The 19163-nt window shown below is 46.0% G+C and overlaps 1 protein-coding gene across 1 annotated transcript in view; it reads right to left on the minus strand.

Annotated features, from left to right (window-relative positions):
- The window catches only part of REV1 (REV1 DNA directed polymerase), a 231617-nt gene that overhangs the window by 37062 nt on the left and 175392 nt on the right, over positions 1-19163 (minus strand). Inside the window, 2 exon segments of the mRNA XM_029604787.1 lie at positions 7159-7321; positions 18448-18550. Coding sequence (XP_029460647.1) covers positions 7159-7321; positions 18448-18550 — 266 coding nt within the window.

The following is a 19163-nucleotide window of genomic DNA, read 5'->3' on the forward strand; positions in this document are numbered from 1 at the left end:
TTCCAGCACAAAGTTGAGATTATAAAGCATCCCCTAGATTACTTATACCTGTACTATATGATGGTTATTAATATCCTTTCATATGTATAAGCCTTTGGTCACACATCTATATTTTCAAAGTGAGATCATTATTACTGGCGTTTGTGTTATTCTTACACTTTGGGTTTCATAGTATTAAAAGCAATCATTTAAGTCAAGACCAAGACATTAAAAAAAAACAAAACATTGAAAAAAAAAATAAACAAATATAATCCTTGTTCTCCATGGTTAGTTAAGTTTATTTTGGGGGAATTCTTCAAAACAGTGTGGGCAGGCGAAAAGTCTTCAGGCAATCTACAGATTTTGCACCATTTTTCAAAGCAAAATATGAATGTACTTTTCTTTAAAAAACCATCAAATGTAAAAGTCTTTGCAAAGATTTGTACTGGTTTTTTCTGCAATTATTTTTGGCCAAAATTATGTATGTTGTTGCCTCTCAACCTGCCACCAACCAATCTGGGAATACCTCCAAAAAATGTAACAGTCATTCTGTAATTGAATAACACACTTTTACCCAAATATAGGGTGGGTAATTTTGAGAGAGCTCGTTTACTTAGGTAAATGGCTTTTGAAAACTGACCTCTATATGAACTGACAGGGTTCAGATTATTGCAGGGGTAAAGCAATTAGGCCCTGAAAGAAAGGGGATATAGGTAGGTGGGTGACCCCCCTATTAGCAGAAAAGGAAAAAAGTGGGACTGGCAGGAGCCCAAGCCCTACAAGCAAAAGAGAGGAGCTGGCACCAGTAGCACAGCTGGCAGTGATCCCAGGCCCCTCAACTGAAAAGGAGCACCTGCCAGTGGTTGGGCGCGTGCATGCTTTGGAGAAGAAAGGAAGGTGATGGTAGGGAGGAGGGTGAGAACATGGAGTAAAAAGTACAAGGGCAAAAATGTGCACTATCCACACCTCCCAACTGCATAGTTCCGCAACACTGTCCATGTCAGGTAACCACTGAGCTCATCCCTTCCCACTCAGTCACATACGATACTCACCTCCATCTACCAACTGCCAGCCACAAACACCCAGAGCTTGTGCAATACATACACGCAGCTCATAGACTTATAAACACGCTCTTTGAAGTTGCCAAGTAATTCGAAACTTGTTAATTTTGTTTACATAGGATGTTACCACAGATTGTGTTACAATTAACATCTTAGCTACCGAAGCTGGTGAAGATTGGAGATGCCAAAGAGGCAAAATAGTAAAGCTGCTTACCTGTAACAGGTGTTCTCTAAAGACAGCAGAATATTCAATCAAATGGGAGACATCATCTGATGAGACCAAATTAACTCTTCCTACAGAACTCTGAAAAAGCCTAAAAGGCATGTGCGAGTCTTCCCACTTAGCTGCAGCCATACTAACAAACAAACCAGCTCCAGAAGGGAAGGGAGGATATATGCATGTGATTGGATATCCTGCTGCCTTTGGAGAACACTTATTAAAGGTAAGCAATTTTGCTTTCTGAGAGGGCAAGAAGGATACATTGGTCTCATAAATGGGAACCTCTAGCTATTACTGTCTAATAAAAAAGGAGAAATCAAGATTGCTTACTTGTAAATATGGTTCTCCATAAACAGCAGGATAAACTAGCCATTAGCCGTAGGGTGATGTCATCAAATGGCGCTGATAAGCACCCAGTTCTCAGAGCTTAATAAATACTTTACTGAGAATGCACGGAAGTTCCCGCATGTGTTCGTTGCCTCATAAGCCCCTCAGTCTCTTCCAGAGCTTAAGTTTTAGCTAGGTAGTTGACTTGCCAGGGAGATGGGCAAGTATTAAGAATGGCTAATTCATGCACGCCATTCACTCCGCTAGCCAATTACACAAAGTTTGTTTGGCAACTGCCTTCTCCAATTTACTGGAATCCAAGGACATGAACAATTGGAGAAGCTGGATGGCAAGGTTGAGTCTTCTTTAGGTACATGCTGGGATTCTCTTAAAAGTCTAAGGAGTAAAGACCATGTTCTTCTTTGTGTGCATGTGGTCTTGAAAAAAAAAAGTCTGTGTGTTGTACTCCCTTACTGGCTGTATTCAAATCCAGTTTAAAATCACACCTTTTTGACTCTGTTTTTAAATCCTAAGTATTTCTCTACAATAAATACCCTTCCCATAGACTCTTGTTTGTCATGTAATGTTGGTCTTGACTAGATTGTTAAGTTCCATGGAGCACGGCCTGTCTCTTATGTGTATCTGTATACCTCCGCATATGTCTAGTAGCAGTTTAGAAATGATAAACAGTAGCAGCATAATAGCTCGATTAATGTAAAATTCTGATACCACTTTCAGAAGAAACTTAGAGTGGTTCTATAAACTCACCCCATTATGAGAAAACTGAAGATATGGCAAATATGAAACCAGAGCCTGTAGTTCACTTACTCTTCATGCCAAGAAGATAGCCACAAGAAACAATACTTTCCAGGTGAGAAAATTCAAGTCCACTAACTCAAGAGGTTTGAAAGAAGGTTTCATAAGTTGAACTAGGACTACAATGAAGTCCCAAGGCATTGGAGGTTTACTGACCAGATCTTTAGAATGCCACAATCTTTTTATAAATTTTGATACCAAGGAGCAGAGAGATTGAAGTCCTTTCCACCTGCTGGTGATGCACCACAATGGCACGGAGATTAACTCTGACTGAAGAGGTGCTAAGGCTTAAGAACTAGAGGCAGATTAGATACTAAAGCAAATTCCTCAAACCACAGGAAAAGGGCTACAGTTGGCTGTTTGAAAACCTCTTCCTTTTTAAACTACAGTATCTTCTAGTTGAAGATTGCCTGGTGGAAATTTGAACATTCTCCATCTTTTTGGGAAGTAGTAAGGAGGAGACTACTGCGTGCTCAACATCCATGCTGTGAGGGCCAGCAATTCCATGTTCAGATGGCAGAATCTCCTTTTTCATATGTGATGAGACAGAGACTGAATTGACAGACTATATATGGATAATACACTTGCTCAAACCAGGCTGGCTCTATGAGGATTATCCTTATCCTGAAGGACCTTCTGAGAGGAATGCATAGAGTAGACCAACACTCCAGTCTAGCACAAAAATATCAAGAGTTGATCTGTAGTTGCTTGGATGCATGCAGCAAAACTACTCAATCTTTCTGTTGTTTTCTGAGATAAGCAGGTCAGTCATCAGCTTTCCTCAGTAACTGAACACGTGATCCGTAATTCCTTGATCCAAGGACCACTTATGCGGTTAAAACACTCTGCTGAGAATTTCCGCCAATGTTTTCTGGATTCTCAGAAGTTGCCTGAAGATAGGCAATATGATTACCTGCCTTCAACCAGATTTAGAGGGCCTCCTAGTGGAGGGTATAAGAGCCCATCCCCCCCCCCCCCCCATTTATAAAGACGATGGTCACATGGTTGACCATCTGAAGGAAGAATCTCTTTCCTGAAAAAAGGTGCAAGAAAGCTCTTACAGCATAGCAGATGACTTGCAGCTTCATGTAGTTGATTCATCACTAAGGACCTTGATTTCTGGGTCCACGCTGCACTGATGTGAGCCTCCACCCCTTTGTAGAATCAGTTGGCAGAGTCATTTCATATGGCGGAATGTGCAACAAACAGTCCACCTTTAGAACTTCTGGATTCATCCATCACAGAAGAGATATTCTTATCCCAGGGGTCACAGATTTGGTAGGATAAAGGCTGATAGAGTTGAATCCATTGATTTTGAAGGCCCAGCATGTGCAGACAAGTCAGAGGAATGACAAGCACCACAACAGCCATGTCCTAGAGGACATGTTGAAGGACAGACCTTACCAGGCCCTTCAGCAATACGGCTCTTTCAACAGGGAAAACACTTTCTCCTGAAATGAATTTATCCAAGCTCTTAGGAACTGAATTCTTTGAGCTGAAACAAGGTTTGACTTGGCAAAGTTGAGCAGGAAAACTCAGGGACTGAATGAGCTGTATGGTCTTTTCAAGGGATTGTGGACCTCCTGATGGGGATGGGCCTGTCATCAGTCAACATTCAGGTATAAGAACATGTAGACTCCCTGCCATGTCACCATATCACAAGGCATTTTGTGAACACCCTCAAGGTCACGGACAGACCAGAGAGGAGCATTTTGTGTTGGTAATGTGTGTCCTTCACCTCAAACCCGAGAAACTTCCATTGAGTAGGGTGAATAGGAGTGTGTGCATAAGTGTCTTTCAGATCCAGAGCATATCCAATTCCTCAATAGAAACAGGGAGAAAATCTCCCACCCCAACAACTTGTCCAGTCTCCTCAAGTCCAATATAGATCTTAATTCCCTGAACTTCTTGAAGATCAGGAAAATACCTGGAAGAAAATCTTTGGCCACACTCCTAAGGAGGGACATGTTTGATTACCTTCTGCTGTAGAAGTGACTCCATTTCCAGTTGCAGATGGGCTGAAAAAGAAGGGTACAAACTAGGCGGGAGACGTGTATGGGGTAGGCATACTCCACAAGTCTTTGGTGATATGGAACCATTATCAGACCATTATCAAATTAAGTTTTCAGTATGTTAATTAAAAAGGAATGATATGCAAATGGGTGGGGATGAGAGAATTGGTAAATGGGAAAATACAGACCCCTGATAAATTTAAAGAAAGACTGGAGAAGTCTCAGGAGCAGTTTTTGTCTAATGTGGGATAATAAAGATGTGGATAAAATGAGTTCGGTATGGTATTGTTGCGCTCAGGGGTGGACCCTTGTCCTGAGGCAGTGGAGAACCACCTCCTGGTAGGGACCAAGAAGCAACTGCCCCCAGGGGGGGGAGCACTGGAGGAGACAGAGGCTAGGAAGAGCTTCACCACTGGAAGCCCATAGGGACCTGGGCCGCTTGGACAGGTGGGCCTCATAGGGTCTCCTGGAAGGAAGGGGAGTGCGGTCAGATTCGAGACTGGAGGTCAGATGGAACAAGGAGGACCAGAATAGCGTAGGTGATGACAAGGCTAGGAACAGCGCCAGAATCTAGAGACATGGTCAAGCAGGCAGAGGTCAGAGTCCGGGGGGTCAGTCCGAGAAGTAGACAGCAAAGCAGAGGTCAGGTTCAGGAGGTCAGAAGGCAGGCAGCAGGCAGATGAGTCTAGGAACAAGCTGAGTTCAGGAAGCAGGCAGGCAGGTCGAAGGACAGACTGGAGTCAGAAGGCAGGCGGCAGGCAAGCAGGTCAAGGAACAAGCCGAGGTCAGTACCAGTAAGACAATCCAGAGGTACTACCTGGGGAGACGGACAGACGAACAGGAACAGAAGGACGCTGGAGTACTAGGAAGCAGGAACAAAGCAGGAACAGAACTGGAACAGAAGGATCCTGGAACGAGACTTGGAACAAGACTGGAGCAAGGTACAAACGTATTGACAATCTAGCATACACACTAACCCAAAGCAGTGCTTGATCTTCACCCTACTGGGCCATGTCTCCGGCCATTGGAAAGGAGCAGCTATAGAGGTAAAAAGTGTGCAAGAGGCATGGACACTGTTAAAAAATACCATCCTGGAAGCACAGTCCGGATGTAATCCACATATTAAGAAAGGTGGAAGGAAGGCAAAACGATTACAGGCATGGTTAAAATGTGAGGTGAAAGAGGCTATTTTATCCAAAAGATCTTCATTCAAAAATTGGAAGGAGGATCCAACAGAAGAAAATAGGATAAAGCATAAGCGTTGGCAAGTTAAATGGAAGATAACTGCAAGGAAGAAATACTGAAACTATCACCTGGCAGCTTTTTTTTGTCCTGGGAGAATGGACTTGTGAAGGTGTAAGAATTCCTCATGATCAGTTGATAGCTGCTACCCTTACGATTCCTATTTCTGTCATATAGTCCGAGTCCGGTGGCTCAAATATATTTATTTATTTATTTATTTGAAGTCTTTTATATACTGAGTTGCCTTCACTCCGGTTTACATTATAACAACTTATTACAGATAAAGGATATTATGAGTAAAGGAATGTTATTATAAACTACACACGATTAAGAAACTAAAACCTCTACTACACTTCTCTGATTTCCGCACAGTGCTCCAATCCATTTTATTCTCCAAAATCGATTACTGTAATTCACTGCTCCTCGGCCTCCCCGCCGCCACCACCAAGCCCCTACAACTCCTGCATAACGCCACAGCCCGAGTCTTAACCAACACCCGTAAAAGAGACCACATTACCCCCATACTGAAAGATCTACACTGGCTACCCATCAACTCAAGAATACAATACAAATCCTTATCCCTCATATACAAATCCATAATTAATGAAAACACACACTGACTTAAAACAGCCTCTCCTAATCCACACCTCCAACAGACCGACACGCACCATCCACCAAGGTACTTTACACCTCCCTTCCCATAGACTCATAAAACTTGCCTCTACAATAAAAAGAGCCTTCTCCCTTGCTGGTCCAATCTTATGGAACTCCATGCCCCATGACCTCCGAACAGAAACCTTCACACCCAACTTAAAAAAAAAAACTAAAAACGTTGCTTTTTCAACAGGTCTTTACCTAAACAGTCCCCTTTGTACAATCAGCTCACTAATTTATTCTGGCCCCTCTCCGGAGCTCTCCTCCAAATCTTCCTAAGACTTAACTAAGCCCAGCAGCCCACCCCAGCCTGTACGTAAGTTTAATTTCCCTCCCTCTCCTCCCCTCCCCATCCTATACATAATACCCTCATTAAATATCTATCCTCTTCCCATCCTTAGGACAATATGATTTTACAGAATCTGCCCCCTAATAATTGAAAACTTATCTCTTCTACCGTACATTCTTAAGTTATCTAATGTTTTGCTCATTTGCTGACATATTTTTCCTATGTTCCTCTATGTGCCTTGTTTCTGGCCTTCTGTCTGTTCCTTGTAAACTGGTACGATGTGCATATGGCTATCGGTATATAAAAAAAATGTTAAATAAATAAAATAAAAATAAATATGAGATAAAATACTTTCACAAAGTGATGTCCTGAAAAAAAAAAAAAGTCCCTGTTTCCTCACTGTAGACTGCTACTGTAAAGATAAGAGTGACCACATGCACATAAAGATATACAAATTACCAATATTTCATCCATTGTCATTACATTTCTCCTATACATTCCCCTAATGACAAACTATACAAATACAAAATACTGGAACCAGAGACTAAACTCACTGACCTTCTTTATGTTCTTCATCTGGACATTTTTTTGATTTCTGAACTTGGAATAGGTCAATGACCGAGTGGGATCCACCATGAGAAAGGGCCGATTGCACTGCTGTTGTGGAGGTAATTGAAGAAGGCTTTTGGACTGGAACCAACTGATGCATCTGAATTCCAACCTGAAAAAATTTAGATTTGTTTTAACCACAAGAAAGCAGGGAACCCAAAACTATACAAAACTTTCTTCATAACAAAGACAAAAGACTATTTATTTTAGACTGGCAAACTTTTTTTAAAATTTAATTAGGTTTTACAATATTTTAATCAGAAAAGTTCTACTAAAAAAGAAGCATTCTACAGGTATTTATTTATTTTTATTTATTTAGAATCTTATATTCCGCAACCTCCAGACAACTGTTTGGTGCGGATTACAGCAAAACAATCATAAAATATTAAGACAATATCACAAAGGACAAAAGTTGACAATTGACATCTTACAGACATATAAATACATTAAGACTTGAGTTGCCAGCTCATCCAAATGCTTCATAAAAAGTCTCTACCTTTAAAGCTTTCCTGACCATTTTGAAATCCTGTTGCTGTGTAAGTATAACAGGTAGGTTATTCCATTCATGTACTGCCACGGAGGAGAAAGCCCGCCCCTCTAGTATGGACCAGTCTACATTTTTTGACCAGAGGGACAGCTAAGAGCTGGGCATCCTGTGACCTCAAGGCACGAAAGGGTATATACCACGCAAGATGGTTTCTCAATAAGAATGCAGGTGGTGTTTCAAAAGTTTAAAGACTATGGTGATCAACCTAAACCTAACCCTCCATTTAACAAACAGCATTTTTAATGGTTGGACTAACTTAAGCTTATAAAAAGCAGTTTTAGTAACATGACAGATTTGTTGTTTCATGGATAATTCGGGAGTCTAATAAAATTCCTAGACTCTTAAATCTCTGATTGAATTGGCACCAATAAAGTTTTGGATAACCAAACTTCCTTTAACATCACTAAGTTAGGCCCCTTTCCTATCCCAAGAACCTGTGTCTTCTTCATATTGAGAAACAGACAATGATCAATTAACCATTTCTCTAGTTGACTAATAACTTCCTGTAACCTGGCTTCAGGAAAATCACCATTAGGACTGCATGGCAAGAAAAACTGAAAGTCATTTGCGTATATAAAATATCTGATGTTAAATGACTGAAAAATTGCTCCAATGGGGGCCAAGTAAATATTAAACAATGCTGAAGACAGGACTGAACCCTGAGGGACGCCCCACATTATTTTCTGCCATGGAGAGTATTTAGATTCAATCTGGACTCTTTGTACTCTGTCACTCAAATATACGCGAAACCAAGGACAAAGTCCTTAAAAAGATGTCATGGTGTAAGGAGTCGAAGGCTGCAGGCAGATCCATTACATACAACTACTTAGCTATATTTGCCATTTTCCAAAGATAATATTTTCATGGACTTATGGATGGATCTCAACCTCTTGTACTGCACTTCAGGGAGATTCCTAAATTTAGAGTTCTAAGAAAGGAAGTGTGTAAGATTGTGAGAATGCATGAAAATACTACATCTGAAGAATATTTATAGGCAATTGTTCTTTTTCCAAGGTCAGCATTTCCCATTAATTTATACCAAAGATGTGGGGTAGCAAGCTTACAGAGCTATATAATTGTAAGGGCTGAAACGCCTTTAAAGGCATCTCCTGTGTGATCCATGGATCTACTTGTTGAGGATCGCTGTATAGGCTCCAAAGTTCCCAACCTGAATGCCTCCCCACAGCCTTGCTCCTTTCTTCACACGAGCCATCCACAAGACCCTTTGTCCCATCAGGCAACAGTAAACTAGCATTATCCAGCTGTGACATCACCTTCCAAGGGTCAGGGATGCTCCATGTCAGCTGTGGGGGAGATGGCATGGGCCCCCAAAATAGAGGACAATTCAAACTCAGGCATCATTCTGGCATTAAACAGCACTAAATAGTCTTCTTCAGTGGCTAAAGCTCTAAGGAGTTGGGGGTTGTTGAAACTTGTGTGGCAACAAGGAAGGAATCCATGGGTCCCTTAGTCAGCGCCCTGGACTCAAGACTGGAAAATCCAAACTTTGCCTTCCTCTTTCGGCCCATAAAGATAAAAAAATCCCAGAGACAAATCTTGAAGCAAACAGGGAGAAGGTGCCTCAGCGTAGATCTAAAGCACTGCCATCTTGAATCCACCTCCAGAATTTTTTTTGTAGAGTCTTTTGAAATATTTGACTGTAGAGCCTTTGTTTGCATATACCTTTATTTTTGTCTTTGGTCTGCACAGATTTATATAAGAAAATTATTACTTACCTGCTAATTTTCGTTCCTGTAGTACCATGGATCAGTCCAGACAGTGGGTTATGTCCCCAATCCAGCAGATGGAGTCAGTCAAAGCTTCGAGGGGGCGTCACCATTAGTGCTACTACCCCCTCTGCAGGAGTTCAGTATCGAGTATATCAAAGCCCAAGTAAACAAAGAACCCCCAGATTGGATCAAGTTTAAGTAACGGCGAAAACAGCCGCATAACCTAAGCAACAAAACCGTACCCGTCCCACCAACAGGTGGGAGGTCAAGAGGTCAGCGTGTCACCCCCAAAACGGAACTGTGACAAACAGTGAAAAAGAAACTGAGAAAATTGTGAGAGACAGAAAATACTCCCGTCCCGTAGCGGTAAAACCGTCGAGCAGGAATAGGACCCAAATGCGGTGGGCGTCTGGACTGATCCATGGTACTACAGGAACGAAAATTAGCAGGTAAGTAATAATTTTCTTTTCCCTGTACATACCTGGATCAGTCCAGACAGTGGAATGTACCCAAGCGTCCCTAAATCGGGTGGGGTCCTGCGAGACCCGCTCGTAGAACCTGCTCACCAAAGTGTCCAGAGACCGAGGAAGCGAGGTGAAGACGATAGTGTCTCGAGAACGTGTGTAACGACTTCCAGGTGGCCGCTCTACAGATTTCTTGAGATGAGACTGAGCGGGTCTCCGCCCAAGAGGCCGCCTGAGAGCGTGTAGAATGCGCTACAATACCGGGCGGGGGAGTCCGCCCCACCCCAATGTAGGAAGCGGCAATGCCAGCTTTCAACCATCTGGCAACGGTCGCCTTCGAGGCCTGGGCGCCCTTCCGAGGGCCGGACCAGAGGACGAAGAGATGGTCAGAAGTCCTGAAATCATTCGTAGCCTCCAGATAGAGGCGCAGGGTGCGCTTGACGTCCAGAAGCCGGAGAGACCTCGGCTCCGAAGAGGAGAAGGAAGGAAGCTCCACCGTCTGATTCACATGGAACGTGGACACCACCTTCGGGAGAAAGGAGGGAACAGTGCGAATCGAAACCCCGGAATCCGAGAACCGGAGATAGGGCTCTCTGCACGACAGGGCCTGCAGCTCCGAGATGCGCCGAGCGGAGCAGATAGCCACCAGAAACACCGCCTTGAGAGTGAGATCCTTGATTGTCGTATTCCGCAGTGGTTCAAACGGAGGTCCCGACATGGCCCGTAGCACCAGGTTGAGACTCCAGGAGGGACAAGGATTCCGCACCGGCGGACGCATGTGCTTGACACCCTTGAGAAAACGGAGAATATCCGGGTGTTGTAGCCGAGAACCCCCGTCCCGCAGGAGCGAACCAAGGGCGGCCACCTGAACCCGGAGTGAGTTGTAGGCAAGCCCCTTGTCCACCCCTGCTTGCAGAAACTGAAGGATCTGAGGAACCGAAGCCTCAGTGGGACTCGTGTCCAGTCCGGCACACCACAGCTCGAACACCTTCCAGACCCGCACATAGGCTACCGACGTCGAAGTCTTCCGAGAGCGCAGCAGCGTTGACACTACCGCCTCCTGGTAGCCCCGGCGCCGAAGGCGGTGCCTCTCAAAAGCCAAGCCACAAGACAGAAGAGTTCTGCCTGGTCGAAAAATACCGGGCCTTGGTGAAGGAGGCGGGGGAGATGTCCCAGACGGATGGGTCCGTCGATCACCAGTTGAAGCAGGTCCGCAAACCAAGGTCGTCTTGGCCATTCCGGAGCGACGAAGATCACCGGTCCCTGGTGGGCCTCTACGCGGCGGAGTAGTCTTCCCACCAGTGGCCACGGCGGGAACGCGTATAGAAGCAGGTTGGCCGGCCACGGGAGTACGAGAGCGTCCACGCCCTCCGCTCCTCGCTCTCTCCGGCGGCTGAAGAACCGGGGAGCCTTGGTGTTTTGTGCGGACGCCATGAGATCCAGGTGGGGGGATCCCCACCGCCGGACGAGCAGCTGCATCGCCTCGTCGGAGAGGGACCATTCCCCGGGATCCAAGAGCTGACGGCTGAGGAAATCCGCTTGTACGTTGTCCACGCCCGCGATGTGCGAGGCCGCCAGGCGGGCCAGATGCCGCTCCGCCCACTGCATCAGTAACTCTGCCTCGAGCGCGACCTGCGGACTGCGAGTGCCGCCCTGTCGGTTGATATAGGCCACTGTCGTCGCATTGTCCGATAAGATCCTGACCTCCCGGCCTCCAGGCGATTGATGGACCACTTCGATTCCTCCACGGACCACGTCCCTTGCGTGGCGCTGCGGTCACAGACCGCTCCCCAGCCTACGAGACTGGCGTCTGTGGTTACCATGACCCAATTTGGCAGATCGAGGGACATGCCGCGGGCCAAATTCTCCGGATTCATCCACCAGGCCAGACTGTTCCTGGCAAACTGCGGCAGAGGGAGGAGCACCTGGTAGTCCTGCGAGAGCGGCTTCCAACGGGATAGAAGTGCCCTCTGTAGAGGCCGGAGGTGCGCAAATGCCCAAGGGACCATGTCGATGGTGGAACCCATCACCCCTAGGAGCTGCAGATAGTCCCAGGAGGTGGGAACCGATAACGCAGAGAACCGTTGTATGTGTTCCCGCAGGGCTTGCGCCTTGTCCTGACGTAGGAAAACCGCGCCCAGACGGGTGTCGAAGGTCGCCCCCAAGAAGTCCAAGCATTGCGAGGGTACCAGGGAGCTCTTGGAGAAGTTCACCACCCATCCCAGGGACTGCAGGAACTCTATGACTCTGGTCACAGCCGCCTGACCATGCCGAAAAGACTTCGCACGAATGAGCCAATCGTCCAGGTAAGGATGAACTAGAATCCCCTCCTTCCGCAAGGAAGCCGCTACCACCATCATGATCTTGGTGAAGGTGCGCGGAGCCGTTGCTAGCCCAAACGGGAGAGCCACAAACTGGAAATGTTGATCCAGGATCTTGAACCGTAGAAGACAGTGATGCTCCCGGCGAATGGGGATGTGGAGGTAGGCCTCCGTCAGGTCCAAGGAGGCCAGGAATTCCCCGCGATGCACCGCCGCGATCACCGACCGCAGCGTTTCCATGCGGAACCGAACCACCCGGAGTGATTTGTTGACTTCCTTCAAGTCCAGGATGGGCCGGTAGGATCCGTCCTTCTTTGGAACCACGAAGTAGATGGAATAATGGCCCGAGCCCACCTCTCCGAAGGGCACGGGCGCAATGGCGCCTATCTCCCAAAGTCTGTCCAGGGTCAACTGCACCGCCCTTCGCTTGGTGTCCGAGCCGCAAGGGGAGAATATGAACCGTCCCTTTGGAGCGCGGACAAACTCCAACGCGTAACCTTGTCCGATGGTATCCAAGACCCACTGGTCCGTGGTGATCCGCGCCCACTCCTCGTAGAAGAACGCCAGCCATCCCCCGATCCTGGGGACGGCGGAGTGGGCGAGCTGAACATCATTGAGAGGACTTGGGAGAGGGTTGCCCAGCTGTGGGAGCGGGACGCGCTGGGCGGCGCCCGCGAAAGGAGCGGGACCAGGGCTGAGACCTGGGGGCAGAGGGCCTGGCTGGCGCCGGTCTGTAGTTCCGATAGCACCGTTGCGCCCTGGCTCTGGTCCGAGAGGACGGAAACGCCCTGGTGGAGCGATATCTGTCTTCCGGCAGGCGATGAACCGCGTTTTCCCCCAGCGACTTGATGATTTGATCCAAATCCTCCCCGAACAGAAACTTGCCCCTGAATGGCAGGGAGCCCAGACTCAACTTGGAGGAGGTATCCGCCGCCCAGTTGCGGAGCCATAGGAGGCGGCGTGCCGCTACTACCGAGGCCATGGAGCGGGCGAGGACCCGAAACAGGTCGTAGGAGGCGTCAGCCCCATAGGCAACCGCAGCTTCCAGTCTATCCGCCTGGGCGGCCTCCCCAGGCGGTAGGACCTGAGAGGTGAGCAGCTGTTGCAGCCAGAGGAGGCTGGCCCGCTGTGCCAGTGAACTACACATCACCGCTCGCAATCCTACCGCGGAGACCTCGAAGACCCGCTTGAGGAAGACTTCCAACTTGCGATCTTGCGCGTCTCTTAAGGCCGCACCCCCCGTCACTGGGATGGTCGTCCTCTTTGTGACCGCTGTCACCGCGGAGTCCACTTTAGGTACCTTGATAAGATCGAGAAAATCTTCAGGCAGCGGATAAAGCCTCTCCATGGTCCGGCTGCCCTTAAAGGAAGCTTCCGGGGCATCCCACTCCCCGGTGAGAAGCTGCAGGAAAGACTCGTGAATGGGAAAGGCCCGAGCTCTCGGCCTCCGGGCTGCCAAGACCGGATCCCCCTTCTTTGAGGAAGTGACCACAGCGGGCGCTACGGGAGCGGGCGGCTCCGGCGGTGGATCGAGGTCCAACTCCTTAATAACTTGTGGCAGTAGGTCATCCAGCTCTTCCCGCTGGAACAGACGCAGCGTGTGCGGATCATCACCCTCTGAGGTGGAGTCCCCTTGACCCGGATCCGCCGGGTCCGATCCAGGGGAACCTGGTCCTGTGCCCGCTGCCCCCGAGCCCACCGGGAGCCGGGCGCGAGCGGTAAGTGGAGGGGCCCCCACACCCGCCGGAGCGGGGGGGGGCCTGGGAAGGTGGCGAGGGCCGCGGTATCTTGCTTGGAGGAGGTCCCGTGGGAGCATCAAGGCCCTGCAGATATGCCGTGTGCATCAAAAGGATAAACTCCGGGGAAAACCCCGGCCTACCCGAGGGGGGCTCCGAGGGGGGGGCCCCGGGGAGACCTGCCCCTGCGGGGCTGCCTCCGGGTCCGATACTGGAAATAAACGTGGAGGAGATTCCCCCGCATCCCCGGCCCCAAGCGCTGCCTGTTCCCCTTCAGGGCGCACAGTATGTAATATGGCCGCCGTTCCCGCCAGGAATGGGGGAGGGGCCGGCCCACGCCGCCCGGGCAAGCCTGCCAAAAGAGGAAAATCATTGAGGGGCCGCGAGGTGCCTTCCCCCCCGGGGAGACACCTCGCACAGATGCCCTCCCTCGAGATCCGCGAGCCCGGCTCGCCGCAAGCAGCGCAGCGCGCTGGCCGCGGCATCGGAGCCGTCAAGGGAACGGTCCCGGCAGGCAAAAACAACACCCAGCAGAGCCTCGGGGGGGGGGCCGAGAGCGGAAACGCTGCTGCGGGGGGGCCCGGACGGCCTGCACAACCCGCCAACAGACGAAAAACGGCACCGCGGGGGGGCCTCCTGGCCGCGCGACCCGCCAACGACGAACTCCCTGCCTGCCTCCGCAGCCCACGAGGAGCCGCGAAAATGGCCGCGGGCAAGGGAGAGAACGCGGAGGGGCCGGTCCTACTGGCCTCCGCGAGCCCCTCCGTCGAAGAAAAGCTGCAGGGAAAGAAACAGAAAAACAACACTGCACTTACCCCGCTCGCAACGAGAGAAGGAAAAAGGCAGACAAACACAGAGGGAAGCCACGCCTCCCAATTAGAACCCTCTAACTCACTTTACTGCTTTTTTTTTTTTTTTTTTAAAACAAAACTTGATCCAAAAAGAAGTAGGCAGAAAGAAACCAGAAAAGGAATACAAGAAATACAAGAAAAGCCTAAGGTAATCGGGAGCAACCCGGATTCCCTACTCGCATCTGCTGGAGTCAGAAGATACTGAACTCCTGCAGAGGGGGTAGTAGCACTAATGGTGACGCCCCCTCGAAGCTTTGACTGACTCCATCTGCTGGATTGGGGACATAACCCACTGTCTGGACTGATCCAGGTACGTACAGGGAAATTTATTTTGTAGCAAAAATCATGACATGCATATTTATCTATAGACAGTGAAAAATATTCTAAAACTTTAGGGGCAGATTTTAAAACCTGCGCGCGGGCGCAGATTTGTTCGCACAAACCGACGCGAACAAATCTAAGCCCGATTTTATAACATGTGTGCGCAGCCGCGAGCATGTTATAAAATCCAGGGTCAGCGCACGCAAGGGGGTGCACAATTGTGCAACTTGCGCGCGCCGAGCCGCACAGCCTGCCTCCGTTCCCTCCGAGGCCGCTCCGAAATCGGAGCGGTCTCGGAGGGAACTTTCCTTCCGCCCCCCCCACCCGCACCTTCCCCTCCCTAACCCGCCCCCCAGCCCTACCTAGAACCCCCACCTTACCTTTGTTGAAGATGTTATGCCTGCCTCCTGGCAGGCGCAACTTACACGCACCAGCCATTTGCCGCTGTGCCCGCTATCCCGGGCACAGCGGCAAATGGACGCTGTGCCTGGAGGCTCAGGCCCCGCCCCCCCCTTTTTGCAAGCCCCAGAGGATATATTTAAATTACAGACTCTAAGAGGAGAACTTTCAACCAAACGCACATGGTGGCCCATACATGTGTATGTGCCACCATGTGCAGATTTACTATAGTATTTTATAACATGCACATATATGACGTGTGTTTTTTAAAATATGTGTATCTCTACCTTGCAACATATGCGTATACGTAGGCTTATGTGCAAGTGCATGCAACACATTGAAAACACATATCAATGCAATGAAAGTGCACATTTTACCACCTATTTTAAAAATATACGTGCATGCATTTTACACGTGAAAGTAAGTCCTGATGTATATTAAAACATGCGCGCATCAACAAAATTACCAGTTTTACCAATTAGCTTATCAGTTCACCCAGTACTTTTGCAGCTCGCCTGGTTATTCAGCTTGAATTCCCTTCACTTTACCCAGACTTCCTGCCCATTCAGTACTACACAATAAATACATTTATTATCACTTGCGCAAGATGATTAGGTGTAAAAATATGCAAGTTGGAACATGCATGCACGTTAATGCCTTTTAAAATAATTTACAAGCATAACTGTTGGCCTCGTCTGGGAACACCTTTAACCACTCCTTTTTTACACACACATATATACACACACAAAAGTGAATGTACGTGCTTATTTTGGTCTCAGAAAATATGTAATACACGCTACTTACGTGCATATGTAATACATGCTACTTACGTGCATATATCCATTTTTATGCTCGTAACATTTTGAAAATTCACCTTAAGCATTGAACAATTGTTCAAACAACAAAAAAACAGAACCAAGGCTGGCCTCAAAGATGACTGAACATCTTTCATGGCTCTCAAGTAGCAACTAAGACCTCAAGTTGAACCTTGAGTGACCAGTGCTGATCAGCCTTCGAGTGGAAGGTTGAGCTAGCCTACTAGGTTACTGTTTGAAAAACTGAGAAGGTGAAATGAAATGAAGACTTTTTTCCACTAGACACCTTTGAAGAGAAAAAAAAAAGCTCAGGTCTGGTAGGTCTGCTTACATGTGACACCATTTAAAAATCACACTTAAATACTAGAGAACCAAAAAAAAGAATAAAACTTAAAAGTGCCACAGAAGCCAACTAAAGAAACTAATGGAAAGAAGCAGCACAATTCACTAAATTGCTAAAATTAGCCTGGACAGCAGCAGATCAGAAGAAAGACTGTGGGTAGACAAAAGAAATGGGGACAACTGCAGAGCTACAACTTTGTGGGAAATTCTGTGGATAACTGGTAAAGATGTCTTTATTTATTTATTTATTTTGTATACCGACGTTCGATCGAGATATCACATCGGTTTCCAGATAACAGGTTGAATAGGGCGAGAACTGCCCTATTTTACATTGTAACAAGATAACAATTAAATTAAACAATTAATAAGCAGTTAATAAATGAAACATTGTAACTTTACAAGAAAGCTCTTGAAGGACTGCACATTCAAGGCATTTGCAGTCAAGTGACCCACTTATGTGACTGGCCGATTTGCTTGTCTTCAGAAAACAAAATGTTCTGCTTTGATTTATAAATGTATTTTTACCTTTACAGTCAAATAAATCAGGAAAATGTGCAGAATAAATTCAATGTCCACACATAATTTTGAGTAAGAAAATGTATTCTTTTTCACATTGTGAAACTGGTTACAGGTAAACGTTTAATTTTGTCTATTATACCTTTTAAACATGTTAATTTTGCTAGTATTGTTGTTTAAATATTCTTTATTTTTTTCTGCGGTCCATGTCTTTTTTGCTTTCGCTTTCACTTTAGTTTTATGTTTGTTTACCTTTTTTCTTTCATTTTCGCTTCACGGTTACATTCTTTTCCTACATCCGTCTGTCAGAACTGACTGCTGAATTTTTGGTGTTAGATAATTACAGCCATGAATTCTTTGTTAAAAAAAAAATTTCTTGTTCAAAAATCTCTATTAAGTATTGCTGAGGTTATATAGGCTTAGATATGCTAGAGTGTTGATTTTTAGTTTTTTAAATCTTTAGTTATGCCGACACCATTTTCTTGTTGTCCATTTTTTGATTTTCTGTTTTTGTAATATTATCTGTTTTACTCCGTAGAAGAAATAAAATACTGTTCGTCCCTCCCGACGCAGCCTCGCGGCGAAACACGGGTCCGTGTCGGGGGACCAGCTCTAAATTATATCCCGTTACAACACTGTGGAGTTGCCGTTTCAAAAGAAATTATGTGTGGACATTGAATTTATTCTGCACATTTGCCTGATTTGACTGTCTGCGTGCAGTAGTGCTCCTTTCTTGTTTTTACCTTTACAGCCATAATTTCAGTTTTATTAACTTTCCCTTTTTTCCTTGATGAATAAGGAAATATTTTTTTATTTGTGCTATTACTATTTATAATTGATTTTCTTCTATAGTTCATCAATCTAAACAGCATATTGGGGAAATTAAAGAAAAATAATACAATTCTGAATTTTCAAAGTTCACTTTCCCCAAAATATTTTCAAGGCTATTTTTAAGAATCATACATTTCAACATCATTACAAGATAGATTTAAGTATTAACAGTTAAGTAGTCTTACAAAAAAAAAAAAAAGTCATACAACATAGTCCATGGTATTTTCATACTGCAAATATGACAGAAAATTACAATTAAGTATGCTGTTGAAAGTTAAATGAAATAAACAGAATGAAGGCATTATGGCAAGAAGAAGAAACAGTACAAAATAAAGTGCATACATTTTATAGATTTAATAACTCACCCCTCTCATATCTGATATATTCAGTTTCATCGTGTGAAACATATTCAATATTTCCTTTCCAATTACTTTTGCACTATCTGTTGCATGATCAAGAGTTACAGTCCTAGAAAGATCAAACAGAGCACTTAATTGTGATGATTCTGGCAAAACTTCAAACACTAATTTCAATTGTATAAGAAAACTACAAGATAAAACTCACAAACACCGTTATTTTTCAAGCAATCAGTGATAAACAAGGAGCTTAAAGCTTTCCCAACCACAAAGTTGTTACTCAATAGGACAATAATTACTTCTGGGGGAATTCTGTGCAAAAATTTAAAAACTCTGCACACTTGTCAAAATAATACAATATGATCATGGACTTTGCGTAATAATTAACCTTCAATATAGAAAAAAATTATTACGCAAAGAAACAAAATTTGTAAGATTTTTGGTGCAGAATTCCCCCTAGGAGTACTATTAAAGTACACTGTAACGAAAGCTGTAAATTTATGGCAGTTTTACATTAGCAATCCATGCAGCCCAAGGACAGCTCCAAGGTGCAGGCAATGTCAACTTCATGCAGCTGCAAATACGTGTAGCAATCAATACAGTGGTGTCTGCAATTTTTGCAAGAAATTGGTGCTATTTGCAGTTCCTCTTTGGCAGCATGGACTGACAAATTAAAACCTCCCAAATCCAGAAGACCTAACCATAAGCTAGTAAAACCACTTTCT

The sequence above is a fragment of the Rhinatrema bivittatum genome, chromosome 5, assembly GCF_901001135.1.
Source record: "Rhinatrema bivittatum chromosome 5, aRhiBiv1.1, whole genome shotgun sequence".
Classification (NCBI taxonomy): Eukaryota; Metazoa; Chordata; class Amphibia; order Gymnophiona; family Rhinatrematidae; genus Rhinatrema; species Rhinatrema bivittatum.